General features: G+C 43.3%; 3 protein-coding genes across 3 annotated transcripts; 2 read left to right on the forward strand and 1 right to left on the reverse strand.

Annotated features, from left to right (window-relative positions):
* The first annotated feature begins 371 nt into the window (after nucleotides 1-371).
* lmod3 (leiomodin 3 (fetal)) lies at nucleotides 372-3,452 on the forward strand. Its single transcript, XM_068746492.1, has 3 exons — nucleotides 372-739; nucleotides 1,366-2,967; nucleotides 3,111-3,452. The coding sequence occupies exons 1-3, from the start codon at nucleotides 452-454 to the stop codon at nucleotides 3,156-3,158; spliced, it is 1,938 nt and encodes a 645-aa protein (XP_068602593.1). The 5' UTR covers nucleotides 372-451; the 3' UTR covers nucleotides 3,159-3,452.
* A 110-nt stretch (nucleotides 3,453-3,562) lies between these two features.
* Nucleotides 3,563-6,883, reverse strand: LOC137902412 (PRA1 family protein 3-like). Its single transcript, XM_068746501.1, has 3 exons — nucleotides 6,637-6,883; nucleotides 5,852-6,069; nucleotides 3,563-4,791 (listed from the first exon to the last, which is right to left on the reverse strand). Exons 1-3 carry the CDS (start codon nucleotides 6,816-6,818, stop codon nucleotides 4,616-4,618), a joined length of 576 nt encoding a protein of 191 aa, XP_068602602.1. The 5' UTR covers nucleotides 6,819-6,883; the 3' UTR covers nucleotides 3,563-4,615.
* Nucleotides 6,884-7,429: 546 nt separating this feature from the next.
* Nucleotides 7,430-11,468, forward strand: uba3 (ubiquitin-like modifier activating enzyme 3). Its single transcript, XM_068745544.1, has 17 exons — nucleotides 7,430-7,467; nucleotides 7,574-7,612; nucleotides 8,078-8,201; nucleotides 8,313-8,393; nucleotides 8,496-8,578; nucleotides 8,698-8,778; nucleotides 8,883-8,926; nucleotides 9,024-9,088; nucleotides 9,189-9,344; nucleotides 9,746-9,848; nucleotides 9,954-10,064; nucleotides 10,152-10,205; nucleotides 10,395-10,431; nucleotides 10,528-10,609; nucleotides 10,703-10,803; nucleotides 10,890-11,008; nucleotides 11,100-11,468. The coding sequence occupies exons 1-17, from the start codon at nucleotides 7,448-7,450 to the stop codon at nucleotides 11,186-11,188; spliced, it is 1,389 nt and encodes a 462-aa protein (XP_068601645.1). The 5' UTR covers nucleotides 7,430-7,447; the 3' UTR covers nucleotides 11,189-11,468.
* Nucleotides 11,469-21,541: the final 10,073 nt, after the last annotated feature.

The following is a 21,541-nucleotide window of genomic DNA, read 5'->3' on the forward strand; positions in this document are numbered from 1 at the left end:
TACAGTTTTAGGGTTTGATCAAACACGGAACTATTCAGATAAATGACCTCTTCTGGCTCAGACAGTCACACGTTTTAGGTTTCATGTCGCTCTTGCGAGGCTTTACCCCCCCCCCCCAGCCCTGTGAGAATGATCCACCTGCTGCTGTCAATCCTTTCCTTTCCTGTGCCTGAAACAACTGTCATCCCCAAAGGATCCTGACAGCAGGGCCAGCTGGGAGAGCAGGGGGGCTAAAGTAAGAATGTTAGCAAGTCTTTCCCCCCCCGCCTGTACCTTAAATATCTTCCGTGCGGTTCACAGGATCTAATTTTAGAGTTTGCCAGAGCAAACAGTTTGCTGGAGTCGAAGTCAGAGGGCAGTTTGCCCCGAGTCACGGATTAGACATCAGACGTGTTCTTTCCCTTCGATATCAACTAGAAGACAAGAAGTCTCCCCCCCCCACCTTGTAAACATGTCCGACATCCGAGACCTCGATGATCTGAACGAAGATGACATCGATGAGGATGAAATCCTCGCCATGCTTTCAGCCGAGGAGCTGAAGGAGCTCCAGTGCGAGATGGATGTTACGATCGCCCCAGACGAGAGCGTGCCGGTTGGACAGAGGCAGAAGGACCAGACGGAGAAGCCTCCGACGGGGACGTTCGACCACAGATCCCTGGTGGATTACCTCTACTGGGAGAAAGAGTCCAAACGGATGGTCAACGAGGAAAGGGTTCCTGCCACGTTGCTGCCCAGCGAGGTAGGAGGTCAAAGTAATTAAAGTTCACATGTAGCGTATCAGCGTTTCAGTGGAGAACGTAAATCCCGCGATTATGGGATTTTGAAAAGCAGACACGTAGACCTGACCTCCGGAAACCTTTGGCACAGTGATGACATCACCTCACTCTGATCAACCGCATGATAGATCCTGTGACCTTGGAAACATAGTATCTGTAATTGTGCGTTTATCATCAGTTATTTATAAGCAATCAACAAAAATAGGACTTTCCATCATGTTGAAACATTTACTTTTATAAGCAAACAAACTTCTTACCTTTCACAGATACATGAAATTCATTTGGATGATTCTGAATATATATTAAATTACCATTATCGGGATAACGATCCAGATCAAAATCACGCAAATTGGTTTTATTATTATTATTAATTACTCTTCATGATATGGTCAAATTGCTAAAAAAAAAAAAAAAGGTTCAAATTTGCAATGTTAATTTAAACATTATAACAGTAATCCAGTTGACAAACCTGTATCACCTCTTCTTACCCGGAGATTCTTTCCACTAATGTCAAAATATATAAATAATCAAATAACCTTATTAATATGAACGTTTGAGTAACCGTCACCCGATTCATTTGCTTCATCAGAAAACTCTAAGAGAAGAATCGGAAATGAAGGAAGAAGAAGTCGGCGCAGAAGATGGTGAATACGAAGTGTATGAAGTTATTGAGGAAATCATAGAGGAAGAAGCCGTGGACGGTGCAGACGGAGAGGAAATCATAGAGGAAATCATCGAGGAAGTGGTTGAAGAGGTCGATGAGACGGACAAAGTGTTGGATATTGAAGACGAGAAAGAGGCGAAGGCACCTGAGAACACAGGCAGACATGACAACATAGAGAAACACCTAGAACCTCCAGACAGCAACGGAGGAACGGCACCAGAGAGCAACGTGAATGTCGAGCAGTCTTTTACAGAAGCCAAGGACAAGACAGAGAGCTTATCCCCCAAACAAAGCGCATCACCAGCTGAGGAAAAACAGGAACTTAAAATCACAGTTCCTTCACAGGTCACTCCTCCCGAGGAGCCGCAGATGAACGAAACCAGCGACAAGCTCCCGCCGAAGGAAGAGAGAAAAATTAACAAGTTAAATCTTCCAAAGCTGGCGCTCCATACAGCGAAGATGACATCAAGGCCGTCGGGCAACGAGACGAACCTGGATTCCACGCTGGACAAAATCCTCAAGAACAACCCGTGTGTCACCGAAGTGAACCTGAACAACATCGAAAACATTCCCAAGGAGATGCTGTTGGATTACGTCAAAGCCTTGAAGAAGAACAAGCACGTGAAAGCCTTCAGCGCTGCAAACACGGGCGTCGACGAAAACATAGCCTTCCACGTGGCCAACATGCTGCGAGAAAATCGCAGCATCACGACGCTGAACGTCGAGTCCAACTTCATAACTGGGAAGGGCGTGGTGGCCATCGTCCGCTGCCTGCAGTTCAACGAGACGCTGACGGAGCTGCGCTTTCACAACCAGAGGCACATGCTCGGTCACCACGCCGAGATGGAGATCTCGCGCCTGCTCAAGGCCAACAACACCCTCCTGAAGATGGGGTACCACTTTGAGCTTCCGGGGCCCAGGATGGTGGTGACAAACATCCTGACTCGGAATCTGGACCGCCAGAGGCAGCTGAGGAAGGAGGAGCAGAGGCAGCAGCAACTGAAGGAGCAAAAGGAGGTGATGCAGATGTATGAGAACAGTCTAAACCTGCCTCCTGGTATCCTCCAGATGCTGGGGTATGTTCCGCCTCTAGAACTCCTTCAGCAGCACGGGCTTGTCCCACCCTCGCCGCAGATGAGCGCCGGTCCTCAAACACACCGCCAGGCGGCGCAGCAAGAGCCCAAGAAGCAACCCAAACACAACAGCGCAGCAAAACAGCACGGCGGCGAACCAGCAAACCCATTGCGAGATGTCAAGTTGAAGAGGACGCCCAAGAAGCGGGACCCATTTCTGGACCTGGACCCGAGGGATAACCGGCCAGGGAGGGCAGCGTTCCAACTCAGGAAGACTCCCAAAGTGAAGGATGTAGAAAGTGGTGGGGTGACAGGCGAAAAGGCAAACCTGGCTGATGTGATTAAGACTTTGAAGCCCGTCCCACGCAGACGAGTCCCGCCAATGGTCGACCTCACGCCCCGCGATCAGCTGCTGACCGCCATCAAAGAGAGCAACGTGGCCTATCTCAAAGCTGTGAGTATCTGCACGTTTTAGGAGTAACCACAATTACATTTTGCAGTCGATAAGAAGGATCAACTCTGCGCCTACGTGTTGATGGAATCCATTCCACATGATCCAACTCAAGTTTTCCTGCTTTTCTTTGCGGCTTCTTGCAGGTGCCACTCCCGAAGGTCCTGGAATCCAGCGAAACAAGTCCCCTCTAAGCATACAACAGCCTGTGTTTTTTTTGTCACACTATTATTTTCCATATTTTGTATTAGTCACACTAAAGCTACTCAAATTAATTATTACTTTCCTCACATAAATTGCTAGTTTTCCAGTTTTCTTTCTGAAACGTGCTGATAATAAATAAAGGCCGGAACAATTCAGAGTTCAGCAGCAAAGCGCATGCAAAATTAAAATGTATGAACGGTCTCATCATTTGCTTTCACAGAAACAGAACAAGATTTAAATATTTTCAATAAAATCATGAGTGGCCTGAATATTTAAAAAAACAACACGTTTTTATGGTAAGTAAATTCACAAAAACTTTATGAAGCAGATACAAGAAAATCTGGACTTCTGAGATTCACTAAGACCTGAGTGGAAGAATACTGCAAGACACAAATCAGGTTACCTTTATTTTTATTAAGGACAACCAGGCAGCCATACTTCAAGTTCTGTGCGTTATATGTGGAAAAATTCATAAAAACATAATGGATAATATATACTGTAACATAGCTTCCTCTTAACAGAGAGCATCGATCTGCGCTGCCATCTGTGAGGGTAACATGCACAAACTGCAGTCAATGCAAAATGTGATTTAAAAGCAGCACATGAAGGGGGATGCCTCCAACCCAGGATTTACCGCACTAGATGGATAATGATCATCTTATTTATCATTAGTCTAAATTCCAAAAGTATATACTTCTATTTTGCACATTGTTTGCACATTTCTACATGCTATATTATTAGCATAACACATCAAAATAAGACAAAAGGTACGGAACATGACAAAACACGGAAACAATAAAGCTGCACTTGCCATTCATTTTTCATTATTGCATAGCTGTGATCAGGATGGCATTATTATATATTATATAAGCATTATTTTTCAGGTGATGTAACTATATCTCCATAAAGTGGCGAGAAGAGTCAGAGTTATTACTGTTTAACAAGCAGCTAACATTTCAGACGGTGCCGGCGGATGCGTTTTGGCAATGACGGCTTGGTGAAAAGAACATTAAGAATAAATGAATACTTGCTTTTTGAGGTGTAAAACTGAGGGGACCCGATTTCTTTTCTTAAGACCAAAGACAACTGATGTCCTACAGCTGCATTACACATATTGTTCAGATACTCCGCATTAATTCCCTCAGCTAAGTAATGAGTGATCAATATTGAACAATCCTTGTTTGAAAGGCACGCTGCTTCGTTTTAGGGGGTTAAGATTTTGTAACTTTTAGCATCCACTGTCTTCACATTTGAGCTGAAATATGATTTTGCAAATCTGGTTCTCGTATTATTCTCCATCCGTATACATTCGATGGTTTTAAATAAGACAAAAGCATAAAAGGGGACTGAATACCTCAGTTACTTTACGTACATGGAGGGGAAACCTTGGTACCGGTACATGGGGGAAATACCATACAAACTTTAATGCATACTTTTAGTTAAACCCTCATTCCTTCATTTTGCTCTCAATGAAATCCTGAATCTTATTTATCTTCTCCTCCTGCTGGTCCAAGAGGTCCATGATGATGCCCATCGGAGTCTTCTTCAGCCCAGCGCCCTCAATCTTGTTCTCCAGTCTGTTCTTCATGTTGCGCAGTCTCAGCGATGCATGGATCAGGATTACTAGAACAAAAAAAAACATCAACTTATTTATATATTTTAATCCAATCTCAAAATATACACGTCAGAAATCAGCGCATAGAGATCGAATAACAGTTTATTTCAGTGAATAAGAAAACAACAAGTCACAATACTGCAACTCAAGACTGGTAAGCAGGAATAAGGATCGGCGTATCTTTTATTCCTGTTGTCAAGGCAGATACTGACAGGACATCGGTCCGGTAAATGTAGATCTGCCCAAATCAACAAACCATGACAACCAATCAACACAGGCAGGAATGGGCAAGCCTCTCCTGGGGAGTCATTAAAGTTCCACGAAGTTAGAGCTGCTACATTTGCACATTAAGCCTCACCGTGACGCCGACATGTCAGCAACACTGAACACGCTGTTCAAGCTTCATAGTGAGTCAAAGCGACAGTGTTTGGGAACATTTGTTCATTGAGGGAAAAGCCTCAGCGAGTCATAAGCTGTATGACTCATCATTTCCTTCGAACACGGGCTTCATCGAGCAACGTTGGGCAACGTGTCTTTAAAATGCACTGCAAGGAACGTACAAATTAAAGAAAGATACTTTATCTAGTTCCTACGGTAAATGAATCTTTGTTGACATAGGTTTCACATGACTAATATTATCTTTGCATGCACATGACTGGACCCCTTTCGTCACAACTGAGCAAACAGACATTTAATAAAGGCTGCATGTTGCAGTCGAGCATTGGAAGGTTTAGTTTAAGTAAATTTTACAAAGCCCTAGTCCTGTTTAACAGAAACCGATCATACCTGCAACCTCAAATATTAATTTGCTACTTTAATAACACCAATTATTTATTCTGGTGGGCCTTAAATTAACATTTGGAGGCCTTCATATGAATAATCGTTTCGTATGTGTTCTCAGACAGTGCATTATGGGATTGTTGCTAGAAAGCAGACATTTTTCATTGCATCATGCGAATGTTCCATCACACAATACATTTCATACTTTTCACAGTTTGACTGGAATTCCTTTCCAGCTCCTGTTTGAAGGTAAACAGAAAAAAACTCGGGGCCAATACTGAGACTTACACAGCAAAGGGAAGGTGATTCCAAAGATGAAGACCATGACACCACCACAAAGGGACAGCACAAAGTAACTGGTGACCATGACGACGAGAACAAACAGCGTGGGGTTCTTCCTTTTGAAATTCTTGATGACGGTCTTGTTCTCTCCAGCCCACACCGATCCCATGAAGACAAGTGCCACCACAGCTCCACCCAGAAACAAGCCAAACGGGTTGAGGAACCTATATATTGAGACATGACAAATACACGCTGTATACAGTATTGTTTTTAAATAGTACAGCCTGTTGGTGGCAACAGCAAAAACCGGTGTCCACCGTTGAAAGACAGATCGCACCGTGAAGGCCTATACTAATGATTTCCACGACATCATCCTCTATTTAAAGCAAACATCAGCAGTGATAGGTCACAGAAGGATCTAATGGAGCATCGCTTGCACTCATATCTGAGTGCGCGGCGTTCATTTAAAAATAAAGACCATAAACGAAGCCATTGCAATACTTTTAAGCAAGATAACCACATTACTCTTGTTAAAGTTACTGTTAAAAACTACGAAGTTAGCTTAACCTAGAATTACATGCTTATCTAGCTATACGCTAACAAAAGCAAGCAAAATGCCCCCCCCCCCCCCCCCCAAACAGGAAGGAGTTACAAAATACTAACTCACAGGTTGGCACAACAACAGTAAATGTTACTGAAATAGACTAGGTGGTCATGATGGGTGTGGACAGAAGGAACGCGCAGGGCCACCCATTGTAGCCTGCCCGTGTTAGCATGCTGCTAGCACTTACCCTACGATGAGGAAAACGACCAGAGCCAGGGCGAAATAGTTCGTTTGGTAATACATTAAATTGCTGATAACTCTGTTGTTCCATTTCGCCAAATCTCCGAACTCAGGTTTCGTAAAACGGTCCGTTCCGGGGAAGAAATCATCCCATGGTCGAATGGGAGCTAGCTTCATCTTAGCTTCCATGTCTTCACTCTGTAGCTAAGCCAAACACAAACATACCCACACGCGCAGGGAATAGCTTGACAGGTCAGCTGATCCCCGTCTGACGATGGCGGATGGGAGCCCATTAAAAAGGCCTCGTCTCGCTCTAGGATCTCGCGAGATCTCTCAAATATGTTTTTGTAGCTTTACGCTTGCGCTGTAAAATTCGCAGCATTCCTTTGTTGGGCCGCATAGTCAGCGTAATTTAGGCAAAATAATAATAATTTATATAATAATACATAAAGCCCTAAAAGAAAATAATAATCAATGACTGCCAATTAACATTTAAACAATAAGTGGGCAATAAGGAACAACCACACGGTTAGTAACTATAATTTCAGAAAACGTGGAAAATATATTTTTATAAAACTTTAAAATAAATTAATACAGCTAAGCATTTACTTTGGCTATAGATACATATGTATATATTTACTGCCATATAACGTTTACACTTTTACATTATGCGGGGTCAAACCTTTGCAGGGAACCATTCAAACAAACGATCCATTTGACGCAGGAGGAAACGCACTACGGGTGCCCGGCGTTGCCATGCGCAAGTTTGATCCTCGAAAACACACCAGTCACAATCGAGGACATGGGACCCTGAAAGTATGGCGGATGCCGAGGAGCCGTAAGTCTCAATGGACGGAAAACATGGTTTTATATCGTGTTTAAATCCTCGACGTCTGTTCGTAAACCGTCACCATTGAAGTCTGTTTTTTATTGTCCTCTTCCAGGGAGAAGAAAAGAAGGCGAATAGAGGACCTAACCGAGAAGTTAGTGACGAATGCTAAATAAAGCTTTTCTGTCTGGCAGCAGCTTCCACTGTGCTGCGACTGCTGGGGCCGGGAGGCATCCAACATTAATAATTTAATCACGACGCGCCTGCAATAAGACACCTGGCTGCTTTTAAAATGCATTTACGCGCCTTATTTATTTGTTCACGGTGTGAAACGCAGTGCATGAATAATGCGCTGCACCGATCCTGTATCATCAGGAACAGATGTGTTGGCATGCATCCCATCTCTTCGGGATAGGACAATGAAGTGTCATTAATTCTGTTTAAAAGTGATGTACAGAACACAGATTAATTAGAAATGAGAGCAATAGAGGAATTAATCTATTGTTTTATTTTCCTCTTTCTGTTTTATTTGTGATAGTGAGCCAGATATCTATCTATCTATCTATCTATCTGGTTGTTGTGGTACAAATGTGTGTGTCTCTCGATGCATTGTGTGCAGAATGGCTGTAGATGGTGGACACAGGGTCGGCGGCTGTGACTGGGACGGCCGGTGGAATCACGTGAGGAAGTTTCTGGAACGACCCGGCCCGTTCACCCATCCTGACTTTGAGCCAAGTCCAGAGGTGACATTTTTTTTATTTTTATTTTTTAATGGGAGGACAGATTAGGGCATCTTTTTTTTTTAGTGCAGTGTAATAATAACGTTTCTGTAAGTGTGTGTTGTTTTCTTTCAGTCGCTACAGTTCTTGCTGAAAACATGCAAAATCCTGGTTATCGGTGCCGGAGGGCTTGGATGTGATCTGCTCAAAAATCTGGTAGGAGAAAAAAAACTTCAGTGTCATTCATGTTAATATTCTTAAATTTAAGATGAGAAAAAACACAATATATATATTTTTTTTACTGGTTGTGGTTTTTAGGCAATGTCTGGGTTTCGCCTTATTCACGTTGTTGACATGGACACAATCGATGTGTCGAACCTTAACAGGCAGTTTCTTTTCAGGTATGTTTCACGTAGTCATAATGACAAATACAGTATGACTGAACGTAACCCATGATAAAATCTACTTACGTTCAGCATCTCATGCGTCCTCTCATTAACGTTTATGTGGATCCATTTAGACCGAAAGATGTCGGCCGACCGAAGGCCGAAGTGGCTGCTGATTTTGTCAACGGTCGTGTACCTGGATGTAAAGTTGTCCCGTATCCTTCCTAGCAACACTTTTTCAATTTTTGCTTTTCACATTTAGCTTGCATCTTATAAAATATGTTGATTGTGGTTTTGATTCCTTATTGACTTCATGCAGTCATTTTAAAAAGATCCAGGACTTGGATGAGTCTTTCTACAGACGTGAGTCTTTTAAATACTATTAAATAATAGCAGCGCGGACGAGGGGTGGGTTGGTGGGGGGGGGGCTTAGAAGTTTAATGAGCTTATTTCTATGCAGAGTTCCACATCATCGTCTGCGGACTGGACTCCATCATCGCCCGGCGCTGGATGAATGGGATGCTGGTGAGAAAAGAGTCATTTCATTGCATTCAGGCGTTATCTCGAGCTTCGCTTTATTGTGTGTCAGTGTGTGATTCGCTAAACCGGACTTTGCCTCTGCTAGCTTTCCCTCCTGAATTATGACGACGGCGTTCTGGATCCCAACTCCATCATCCCGCTCATTGACGGAGGAACGGAAGGCTTCAAAGGAAACGCTCGCGTCATTCTTCCCGGCATGACCGCCTGCATCGACTGCACCCTGGAACTGTACCCCCCGCAGGTCACTATGAAGCAGTGCTCCATCTTCTGCCTTCACTTCAAAGATTCGTGCTCATAGAATGCTACTTCTTTAATTATTAGTGGATGAATGATGTCACCACTTTGCAAAAGCTTTCGCGTCTGCCAGTTAGCCTGGGCTTTTGGGTGTAGGAAAGCACAGGAGGTGCACCACAGGTACCGGCCTGAACAAAAATAGCACCACAAACTTAGAGAGGAATTTGTCACACAGGTAAAATGAAACCAGTGTAGTTGTAGCTGCTTTTGTTTTATTTATATATTTTACCGAGCAGCAGTCCTTTTGTCTTTTTGACGTTGGAGCGGCGACTCTCTGGTTTTCACTGTGCAGAGCAGAAGAAGGTCCTCCTTTGTGTTCCTCATGCACTTTCATTTTAATATCCACAGATCAATTTCCCCATGTGCACCATTGCATCAATGCCAAGGCTACCAGAACATTGCATCGAGTATGCCAGGATCTTACAGTGGCCCAAGGAAAAGCCCTTTGGAGGTAAGTTTGAAAACGTATTTCTTTCATCTACTCTCACTATTTAACCGACCGCCTGTCTATAAAATTCTTTTTTTTTTATATATATATAATCTACATCCTAACAAGACACCGCCTTAGATGGAGATGACCCCGAGCATATCCAGTGGGTGTTTGAACGATCCCAAGAGAGAGCTGCACGGTTCAACATTACGGGCGTGACCTACAGACTCACTCAAGGTGAACCTACACATTCGAATAAAATGTATTTAACGTTTAACTGATGAACATTTTATCATGAATCAAAATGATTTCTTTTTGCCACAGGTGTTGTGAAGAGGATCATTCCTGCTGTGGCATCTACTAATGCTGTTATTGCTGGTATGAAACTCAAAAGGGAATCTCAATGATTCCAAATCCATTTTCATCATACCTGATCGGGAACGCCATTTATAAAAGGACCCGATCAGCAAAATCAAAAATACGATGGAAATGTTGGAGTTGTTTGGAGGAGGGGTTCATTATACCTTGTAATTTACATAACTCAGTAGTTTTTGTATTTCTCCATAGCTGCCTGTGCCACAGAGGTTTTTAAAATAGCTACAAGGTAAGGAGCAGAACAAAATTAAATAATCAAGGATCAAATGTTTCAATTCAACCAGGCTTTAGTGAACAGTAATAAACGTCTGATTTTATTTTGCAGCGCCTATATTCCTTTAAATAATTACCTTGTCTTCAACGATGTGGATGGGCTTTACTCCTACAGTTTCGAGGCTGAGCGAAAGGTTTGCGACTCCCTCATCATCACCACCACCACCAGGACGCTGCATGTGTGTTCACGCAAAGAAGTGATCGACTCTCTTGTCTTTGATCGACAGGACAATTGTTCAGCTTGCAGTCAGGTCCCGCAGGATCTCCAGTTTCCTCCTTCTGCCAAACTGAAAGAGGTCTTGGAGTACCTCACTGAGAACGCATCTCTGTGAGTACGATCAAAAAAAACTCATCAAAAATACTAATGCGTCTCGGAGGAGAAGTAACCGATGAGGTGAGCTTTGTATTTTCCAGACAAATGAAATCCCCGGCTATCACCACAACTCTGGAAGGGAAGAACAAGACGCTGTATTTGCAGTCGGTGAAGTCGATCGAGGAGCGGACCAGGCCAAACCTCTGCAAGACTTTGAAAGGTAACGCGAAGCTTTGCCCGGGTGCGTCTGCGATCTGTCGCCGCCGGCGTTCATGATGACGATTGTCGTGTGTTCCTTTCCTCCGATGCAGAGCTGGGCCTGTCGGACGGGCAGGAACTGGCCGTGGCCGACGTCACCACGCCCCAGACCGTTCTTTTCAAGCTTAATTTTGCAACCTGAACGCGTTAATTTCAATCAAGAGACGCCGAGTTCAGATTGGTAGCATCTGAACACAAACGGCGGTTCCCGCGAGCTGACCGTGACGCTGCGAGAAAAGGCCCGAAAGGATCGTTTGTCATATAAATATGGAAGTCGTTTAAAACACGTTATTTCTATTAGTAATGTTTACTTATTTGTGTATTTGTCCTGCATTGACTTAGGCCTGTATTGTATCCATTTATTTATTTTTGTCAGTAAAACAAAAATAAAGTTGTGCACTGCTCTAATAAAGTTTTATTGTCCTGGCTGTAGAGGAATCTTCTTTCGCCCGATGTGTTCTGCCATGACCAACAGAAAAAAAAAGACTTTATAGAAGGCTTGAAGTGTCAGATCAAAATCAGAAATAGCTATTTCATTTCATTTTCAGGAGGAAGGAATCTCTTAAAGTGACAGATTTATGGAACTTTCCCGGGGGCTCGTTTGTGATTGGCTCCCTGTAACAGGTGTGAGAGCTTCACCTTTGCCAGCTCTGGCGCGATGAGGACATGAATAAATAAAACATCTGCTTTCAGATATCGGATTCATCATGGTCGAACTAAATATCCGGAGGAGAGGAGAGGCGCGCTTTAAATCCTCCTTCCACTGCGCGACAGGACGTTGATGCGCCCTTTAAGCTCCTTACGAGGCGCTAATGAAAGTGGCCGCATATTGTCCACGACAGATGGTTTCTGTCTTGATTAAATTAAATTTGATCCGACAGGAAAAGCTTTGCTCGTCGGAGTCGACCCGACGCGTCTCCAGCAGCTCGACGCGCCGCCGGAGAGGGAAGCAACAGTCCGGGATAGAGTTTTTATCCATTTTATTTATTTTTAATTCAGCTGTTATCTCTACCAGCTGGGGTGTTATTTGACAGCAGGTGGTCTCAGTATCTTTTTTTTTCTTTCTCTCACTCTATTAAAAAAAGACTTGAGATAGTGGAGGATAACGTTTACTGCAAACTTCTGCTTCCTGGCAGAGACGTTAAAGAAATGATGGAATGATCACGTAGGCCTGTAAGAATAACCCGAGCAGAGGTAAGTTATTATAATAAGCGGCCTGTGAGTCGTGTTTAATTACTCGATGGGTTAGTTTCACTCGAACAAACTCGATCATGTTTGTTGTTTTGATAGCATTTGATTTATTTTGTGTTTACGCGTATATATATATACGCACCTTAACTGTACATGTACATGACGTAAGACTCGTTGCTATATATATAAGTTACAACTGGAAGTACTTTGATACAAAAGTAAATATTTAATGATTATTTATTGGCAGGAAAATCAAGCAGCCACTTTAGTCGATTAGAAATAATTACTATAAATATGTGTTTTATTTGTTCTCGCATCTTAAATGTCAAGATTTGATTCTTTCCCCTGTTTTACATGATTGTAAATTTAATGACTTTTAAAATTTGGACTCAAAACCTAAAAAAAATTAAAATTGTTCTGAATTAAGCGCATAATAATTCAAGCCTCTATAGGGGATAGACTGAAAACACCGTAAGCAAAGCAGTGACGTTTTACGTCACCTCATCATCTTGCATTAGTTTTTACCACGTCCCAGGGTTTTCTTTTTTCATGACTTGAAACATTTAAGGAGGGAGAGATTAGTGCTGGTTGCAGAGACATTTAAGTGTGTATCAGAAAAGAGTCTGATCTGCCTCCAGTGTTCCCTCTGATGCCTCGGCCTCAGACACAAAACTCTTAGCTTAATTCTAAACATGCACGACTGTCTTCTTCCCGTGCAGGAAAAATGAAGATGAAGAGACCGGCTCATCCATTACACTGGGGACTCCTGCTTCTTTGTGTCCTTTGCTTCTGCAGCCAGCAAGTGTCCACTGGCAACCAAAGCTCCCGAGGACAGACAGGTAGGTCTACCAGACCCGGCCGGACCAGCCAAATACCCCGAGGGGCTCATTACGCCCCCCCCCGGCCACCCGTTACAGTTTACGCAACAAGACCCCTATCCTCTGATCAGAGACACAGATAAATATGAACTGAACTGCATACAAGGAGATGGACGACTAGACTATTGACCTTAAAATACTCTGGCCTCATGGATTTCAAGATCTACTTCAGTAAAAGTACAAATCAAAACTAAATAATAATATAATAAATTAGACTTAAAGTGTAAAAGCACCGGCTGTGCAGAAAAATACTCTCAGATAGTTTAATCGGTTCCTAATTAAAGGTGAGATCCCCCCCCCCCCCCCCCCCCCCCGAACGCCCAACCTGGATATCAGCCATACTCAAGAAGTCTATAATCTTAAACCCCACTTGAATAATACATCTCTGCGTGTTCTCTTGTCTTTCAAGTTGTGATGAAATCCCTTAAAACAGAATCACCTCTGTGCCATAATCACAGAAGGAAACATGGATTTCATTTGTGTCTGAACTACCGATGAAACTATTCTTGTGTTTGTTAATTTATGAATCAGCAAAAGAAGTGGGATGAATATTTCTGCTTTCCCGTTTATTCCGGTTGGGATGCTTTTCATCCACATGGTGGCACTATAACTTTAAAAAACATTAGAATGAGAACTGAATTAATTGATTATTTAACTGAATGGCTGTCAGGAGAAACACATTTTTTTTTAAAATTAAATGTAACACCTAAAGCCAATAAATCCACAGTCTCGCTGTGATGCTGCCTTCTGGAGACTCTAAAGCAGCCAAGATTGTCACCTTTTCTTGCAAAATGTTCTCCCCGAGGGTCGAAGCAGGAGAGGACGGGGACTTGTGAAGTGGTCACTGCTCATCGTTGCTGCAATAAGAACAAGATTGAAGAGCGCTCTCAAACAGTCAAGTGCTCCTGCTTCCCGGGACAGGTGGCGGGGACAACGAGGGCTCTGCCCTCTTGTGTTGAAGGTAAAACTGCAGAGGCCCTCTTCATCCTCTCTTCATTGTAAATCCACGACATGCCATGAATATATTATTGAATCAAAACAAGAGTCAGCTTCTCCTGATCTCCGATACCGAGCCTGTCAGGCGCAGCACTTTCCCCATCAGACACCTTCTGTTAAATGGTGACCTTGTGCTTTTCTGCAGCCTCTATTGTGCGTCAGAAGTGGTGGTGTAAGATGGAGCCGTGCCTTGAGGGGGAGGAGTGCAGAGTTCTACCTGACCTCACCGGCTGGTCATGCATATCTGGAAACAAAGTGAAGACCACAAAGGTGAGAAGAGAAGAGGAGGGGAGCCCTGCATTCGCCATTGCGGCGGCACCTACGCCTTCGCGATGGATGCAACACAAAACAGCTTTAATTTCAGCTGCCCTGCATGCAGACTCGTAAATGCAGCCATGCAGCCGATCTAATTTCAGTGCAGATGGACTTCAGAATGCTCATCGTGAGGCTCCGTTTTAGTAAGCCCTCCTTTCATGCTGAAGGATTCCTCAGTTAGGCATAAGCACTGCTCCCATTGGCCATATCAACCTTTACTTTCCACAAGGCTCGCGTGGGCTCTGAAAACCTAATTCTATAATCTGGTAAATGATGGGGCCAAGAGGACAAACATGGAATAAGCTGTAAACTAATTCTGAACGCTAAAACCCATGTAATGAAATCTGACGGCCGACGGAAAGCCTTCCACATTTGGAGATCCACTTTCTCACAAGTTGTCCGTATGTTAAACTGCTTTACATGCACAATTCCTGGGGGGAGACATTCACAGCAGAGAGTTGGCAGAATTCAAGTGGTGATGAAAAGGTACCCAGAAATCCTGCAGTGGATCGGATGGTACCAGTTAACCGCAGACTGAACAGTGAAAACTGAGTGAAACGAGCAGCACGACTGTGTGGAAAAACTATTTTAGTCGCTAAAAATCAAGATACAGCATCGTCTGCATTGCATTTTGAGCTTCCAGACACCATCAACCTGCCGGGTTGCCATGGCAACAATGTAGGCGTCAGCGTACGTAGTGTGCTGGTGCGACTTTCCAGCGCGGAAGCATGAGAAATGGAGATCCGTCATCTCGCTCTCCGAACAATTACACCGTCGAGTCTCAGTGCAGACGATTTATTGTTCAAGTAGAAGTATGGGCTCGGCTCCGCTCGGCTCCTCCGACGCTCCTCCATCAGTCTGGGTTTGACATCATCATCGTGCGATTGGGCTGTGAGTGACAGACTGTCACGGAGTGTCCAACCGAGACGCATCTCGAAATCTGATTTGAGAGAGAGATTTTAAATCACCTCCAAGTACGGTGCGGATCTGAAATGCAATAATCCCCAGTTCAAAGTTCTGAAATCAATCTGGATTAAAATGTCTGAGAGATGCGTTTACTTGTCATGCAGAAGGTCTCATCCTTGAATAATAATGCATATTGTGGTTATTTGCATGAGAAATACGAAAATGAAAAAAATATTTTCAGTGAAAATTTGGGCTAAATTAAGTGTTTGAATTACAAATTGAAAGTTGCATTACTTTTACTTTAAAAACTCACCAAATGACAGATAGCACCACTTTGATGTTTGTTTGTTGTGAAACAATATTAAGCAGTATTCGAGTTGTGAAAGGAAACTTGACGGTCGGATGTGACTGAAGAACAGAACCCATTCCTGGATAGAAACTGGCATTACTCGTCTATAACCTTCTGTTTTTGCCCTTTTTTTAGAGGAATAAAATGGAATGCCCCCTCCAAACGGTGAAAATACTCATGTCTTTGTTCACTCTAGCAATAATAATCACTGAACTATTTATGGGCAATTCCTGCAAGTAGAACAGAATAAAAACTTTTAGCTTTCCATTCTGTGGAATGAGTTCAAATGCGAAGGACGTGAACAGAAAAAAATAAGCAAAGGAAGTTGAGAAATCTTATAATGTCTCATGTTCTGGTTTCCAGGTTGCACGGTAGCAGGACAGGCTCCGTCTGCCCCCTCCCCCCCAAAGCCACGACCCGGGCCCGCAGCAGTCACTATAGCGCCGGACTCCGAGGACAGCGAACGCACCGTCAGATCCTGCAAGGAACAGTACAGGTTTAATTAGGTATCTCCCGGATGAGCGTTAAACCGCAGGAACTCATTATTTTTCATTTGTTTTGGCTTGAAAGCAGTTTTTATTTGGGGTTAATTGCAAGCAGAGAACAATCTATTAGCAATGCACTCATGGTAAAATCACGTAGCCCCCCCCCCCCCCCGGCCTCCTTCCCCGCAGCTGCTGCAAAAGCCTCCATCATTGTTTCAGCGCTTGATATGCTGAGCACATCGAGAAGGACTCAATCAAAGTTTGGATAGGCCCTGCTGGCAGAAACTCACAATGAGATTTTGTGGATTTTCAGGAGGCAGAATGTGAATCCATTCATTGACTCTCTGACGACCAGCAGACGACCGGCCGTAGGCGCCGAGACATTTATGGTTATGTAGCACTCGCCGGCATCGCCGAGCTTTTGTAAGGAGGCCACGTCCCTTTGGGCTATGCTCCTTACCGGTTGGAGGCACTCTTACAAAACGCATGAACGCTCGCAAGGGCTGTTTTTCAACCTCTGGACAGGCCGCCCACCTGCAAGGCAGCGATGGAACGCACACGAGCATGAAGTGCGGATGCAAAAACAAGGACTGTGTGAAATGCTAATGACGGGGCGACGTTTAGGAGTATTTACTTTATGCTTTTGTTTGCGCTCCTGTGGAGGGAGTTCTGCTTGTAGTAACGATGGGGGAGCATTAGAGATTCGCTGCCTTGAATAAATGGTAGCCGCTAACGGAACAGAACGGTTCCCATTATAGCCACTTCATCAGCTCCACTTTTAACATGAATAATAATCCTTCTGCTTCAACCCCCCCCCCCCCCGATAGTCTCCCTTTTTTTTTTTTTTTTTTATCTTTTGACTCCAGTCGGACACTTTGTATTTTACCTTTGCAATGTCGGGACATTTCATGCCAACACAAACAGCGCGAGTGCAAATAATCCCTTCTGTGGCATCAGACTTGAATGGGCGCCCCCACGCTGTGCCGGTTTAAAGCGGCTGACTTTTAAGCAGTTCGCTCTCCATTCACTTAAAGCACTTCCCCTTCGGGATTGTTTTGCTGACACGACTCGACTCTGAGCCGCGACGCGGTCAGAGGGGATTTTATGCAAATCCTGAACATTCAAGTTCAGCTATAACAACTGAATGTCATCAAAAAGACAAAACGAAAGTGGCTGCTTATACAATGCTGGCGATTATAACGATATCAATCAATGACGTCTTCCCCTTCTATTGATCAATGCGCCCGTGGTGATCAATGGAGCTGCTGGAGTAAATTGAAAGTTTGATGCGTCACACTGCTGCAAACCTGCAGTCAAGCTAATGACAGTCTCAGCAACACAATCTGACATGAGAGTAACGCGCCGCTTACAGAACACCTAAAGCGCTGCACTGACCTGCACTTCAACTGTGGCTGTATGTATTATTTAAGAAGCGTCAGAAGTGCTCGGCATATCATTCCCCATGTTTAAACCTTTGAACCGTGTCTGTAGCAGGAGTGCCAGAAAACACACTCAGAGCCCAGCGTCCCCGATGTGATCTGCAGCTTTAGTGCAGCTCATGCTGTTTTTTATTCTTCATTTGTTTGGTTTATTCTGTGTTCCTCTGTTTTCCTCCTTATTCCTGTCTCTGTTTCTTTAAATGTGGTGGGCGTGGCAGCTCAGGGCGGATTGGCTGAGCCAAACGAGACACACCTGATCCTCATCCCTCATCAACCCTGAGGCCTCGGATGCTGCTTGTCTGGCATTCTGTTCCTGTTTCCTCGTGTCGTCCTCTGGTTCCTGTCTTTGTTTGGCGACGCCCGTCCGACTTCTGACACGTACAGGCTGTGCATTTCTGTTTTACAGCCGGCCCTCACGTTCTGAAGACACCCCGTCGCAAAGGGACTTCGGTGTTAAATGAAACCCCCCGTTGATTGACAACTTGGCTAACATTTTGTTAGCGATGTGCTGGCAATGCTTTCGGGGTGTATCCTGCCTCTCGCCCAAAGAAAAGCTGGGATAGACTCCAGCAAGACCCGTAACCCACAAGGCGGATACAGTGGACATGAAAATGAACAAATTAGTTAATATTTATATATAAATAAGTTTATATTTGCATATGTATAGAGCATTTATCCTGTTTGTACTCACTCAACTCTGCAGCCGGTGCATTCCACTCATCGTCACAGCGATTCCTCGTCGCTTTTAAATTTCCGAAAGCCCGTCGTAACTCCGAGTCTTCATTAAACGAGTACGTCATTAAGTGAGGACCATCTGAATTTATTATTAGTGATGCCAGTTCATCCTTTGCTGTTTTAAAAATATATATATTTTGGGTTTTTTGTTTGGTGGTGTATTTCTGATGTTGGTTTTTTTGTGACACCCGCCCGTCCTTCTGTGTTTTTTGAGATTTAGGATTTTTGTTAGAAACATATTATTGGGCTGTTTTCCTCTGCCTGCCGTCTGCCTCTTAGTGTCCACACACTCAGCATCAGACTTTAGAAAATCTGAAGACGTGCCCTTGAGAGCTCAAAAATCACCATCAAATTAAACTAACTATAGTAATAATAATATAATATAATCACCAGTTGCAGCTCTTAAGTTTAAAATATTCTTTATACGGCTCTATTTAAACCCCTAGTGAAGGCAGAAAAAGTATCTTAAGCATCAAATATTTGAGTGTTTAATCCCCTGTAGGCAAATGGTTGTCAAATTTGTATCATGCTAGAGATGTTTAGTGACTTGGATTGAAAATAAAGGTCACACAGAGGAGTTAGTTCGATGTATTGAAAATTAAACTCCGACTTAAACTTAACGATACCCCGCCTGTCTGCCCATCTCGTATTTAAGTATTCATGTTATGCAGAAATGCAAACCTCATAGATGTTAAAGGCTCCAAGAGTCCCTGAATGTTCTTAAACGTAGATAATCTGAGTCGAGCTACCTTTTTCTTCCCAGACTACGCAGAAGCTGCAAAAACATAAAAGATAAAGCCACCGGGAGTTAAACTGAAGAAGTTGGTGTGTGACTTCCTTTTCTCACCATGCTTACACGCTTCTTTTTTTAAACATGGCGTTTTATTTCATTTCATTGCTGCATATTTTACACGTGTTTTGCCTGATGGCTGTTTATCACTTGTCTCAATGTGCCACTGCTTCTTAACTGCTTCTTTGTTTAGCCATAGGTTGTCAGAGAAGAGGTTTTATTGTTCAAATTTGAGCTTTAAAAAAAAGAAAAGTTTCAAATGAGGTACCATCTTTCGTTTACACCTACCGGAGTTTATACCAACAAGCGCCATCCAATGTTCGCCGAAATATTCGGGGAGCACATCTCGATTTTCTTTTTCAAAGGAAGCGATGTGACATTCATTAGTGATCTTTCCGATGCGTCTCAGACCAACTCTGTGATTCATACACATTCACGGCGCTTTCCTGGTAAAGTAAAGAAATCTGTGGCGTGCTATCTCTTAATCTGCAGGAAAAAACTCAAAGCCAGTCTAAAGAGCTTGATCTCCGCTCCGTGCAAATTGAGTAGAAACCCTCTGAGCACCTGTCATCATTCACGACTTCAAATAAATGTCATGTCCTAAATTCAAAACGAAAGTCAGGAAAAAAAAAGCAGGAAGATGAGATTTGAAGAAGCTTCCGCTTATTAGAAAATAAAAAATAATAAATGTCATTCAAAAAGAACAATTTTGAGCACTTCTCACATTCACAAACGCATTTCTGGTTTATTTGATATCGGTTTGCAGGTGAAATGCAGTCGGACACCTCCTCTCTCTTGTGACTGTCTACTGGGGGCACTATTTTATGTTCACTAATAGAAAAAAATGTCCTGGGGCGCATGAAACGCATAATGGAAATTCTCCCTCTAACAACTTTTTCCTCATATGGAGTTGACACTTGCAATAAAAAAGTAAACACGATTCTCCTGCCCCCCCTCTCATTCTGTATATGTGTGCGTGTGTGTGTGTCTGGACTAAATTAGCCTTCCTTAATTTACTGCAGGCTACCATATAGACAACTCAGAGCAATCGAGTGAAAGTAGTTTGGTTATGGTTGAGCGGTTTCGTCTATTTGCTTTGCCGTTATGCATACATACTGTCTTCAATGGCGATGACGTCTTCACCTAATTAAAGCAGAGGGCTGATTGATTAGAGTTTATTGAACAAACATTAGTTGCACAATATTAATGTCATTGGCGGCGCGGCATTCGTTCATATGTGTTCATGTCTTAACGCTCTGCTTCAGAGGGATGAAACAGACGCGTAGGAAGGCATGCCGATCTTGCACTGAGGATTCTGCTGGCTGCAGAATGTTTAAATTCAATGCCTTCAAGTGAAAACACAACCCCCCTGTAGGTTGTGTTTTCACTTGGAGGCATTACAGTATTTATTTGTTGCTATGCTTATCGGTTAGGAGACACCGATACAGATTTTCCTGAATCTTGGTGGGAGGTTTTGAAGTGTGACAGGGAAGAAAAGGTAAACGTTGAGGGAGAGCCAGGGAATAAATAAATAAATTAATTAATTCTTAACCTTTAACAATGGCGTTTTCACTACCTCCGCTTTTAACAGATTTTGATTACAGTTGGTAGAAGGGTTGGGCTCTTATGCTGCTGGGCTTATTACCATAAAACTGGGCACATGTGCCAAAGAGGAGCCTATTACGTTTTGGAGAGAATCCAGAAAAGAGGAGAGACTCTTGAACTTTTTCCACTTCCTTCAATAACTTATTGTTTTTCTCAGCGTTTTTATCAATTGGGCATAAAACTTGAGTGAAATCCAAGAAATTCAGTGCGAAAAAAAATGGAACGGTTGAATTCTGGAGTAGATCCATTAGGATTTAATGGATTTAAAATTACTGTTAGGACTGCTCGATTGAGGACCCGCCCAGTTTTTATGTTTCTTTAATTTCAAAAAGTTTGATTGCATTACCGTCCTCTCTCTCTGATATCCAGCAGGCTGCTGAGTGTTCATGTGTTCAACCATCCAATTAGGCCAGTCTAGTTTACCAAACTACTTTTAAGTGTCTTGTACGGGTAATTGTGATTTACTGTCCGAGGGTGAGGTCGCAAAAAAGATAACCAACAGCGAGGGGTTTGGGCACGAGTCGGTCGCTGCTCGCTTTACGTCCTCGGTCTCAGCAGACGATCCTCATATCCTGTCACCATCTGCCACGAAGCAAAGAGGAACGACAAATCTCAAATCGACAATGTTTATGTTCTTATAACTCTAATTTGTATGTGAGATGTGTTACGACCCCGACCTCATCGTCTGGGGTCGATAATGTTGCATAGGACATTAAAGAGGAACTTCATTAGGCGACACGCACAATTGCCCACCAGTGGATTTCTAATCGTGCAATTAAAAGCAGCTTTTGTGCTTTGATTTTCCA

The sequence above is a fragment of the Brachionichthys hirsutus genome, chromosome 2 (genome assembly GCF_040956055.1).
Source record: "Brachionichthys hirsutus isolate HB-005 chromosome 2, CSIRO-AGI_Bhir_v1, whole genome shotgun sequence".
NCBI lineage: Eukaryota > Metazoa > Chordata > Actinopteri > Lophiiformes > Brachionichthyidae > Brachionichthys > Brachionichthys hirsutus.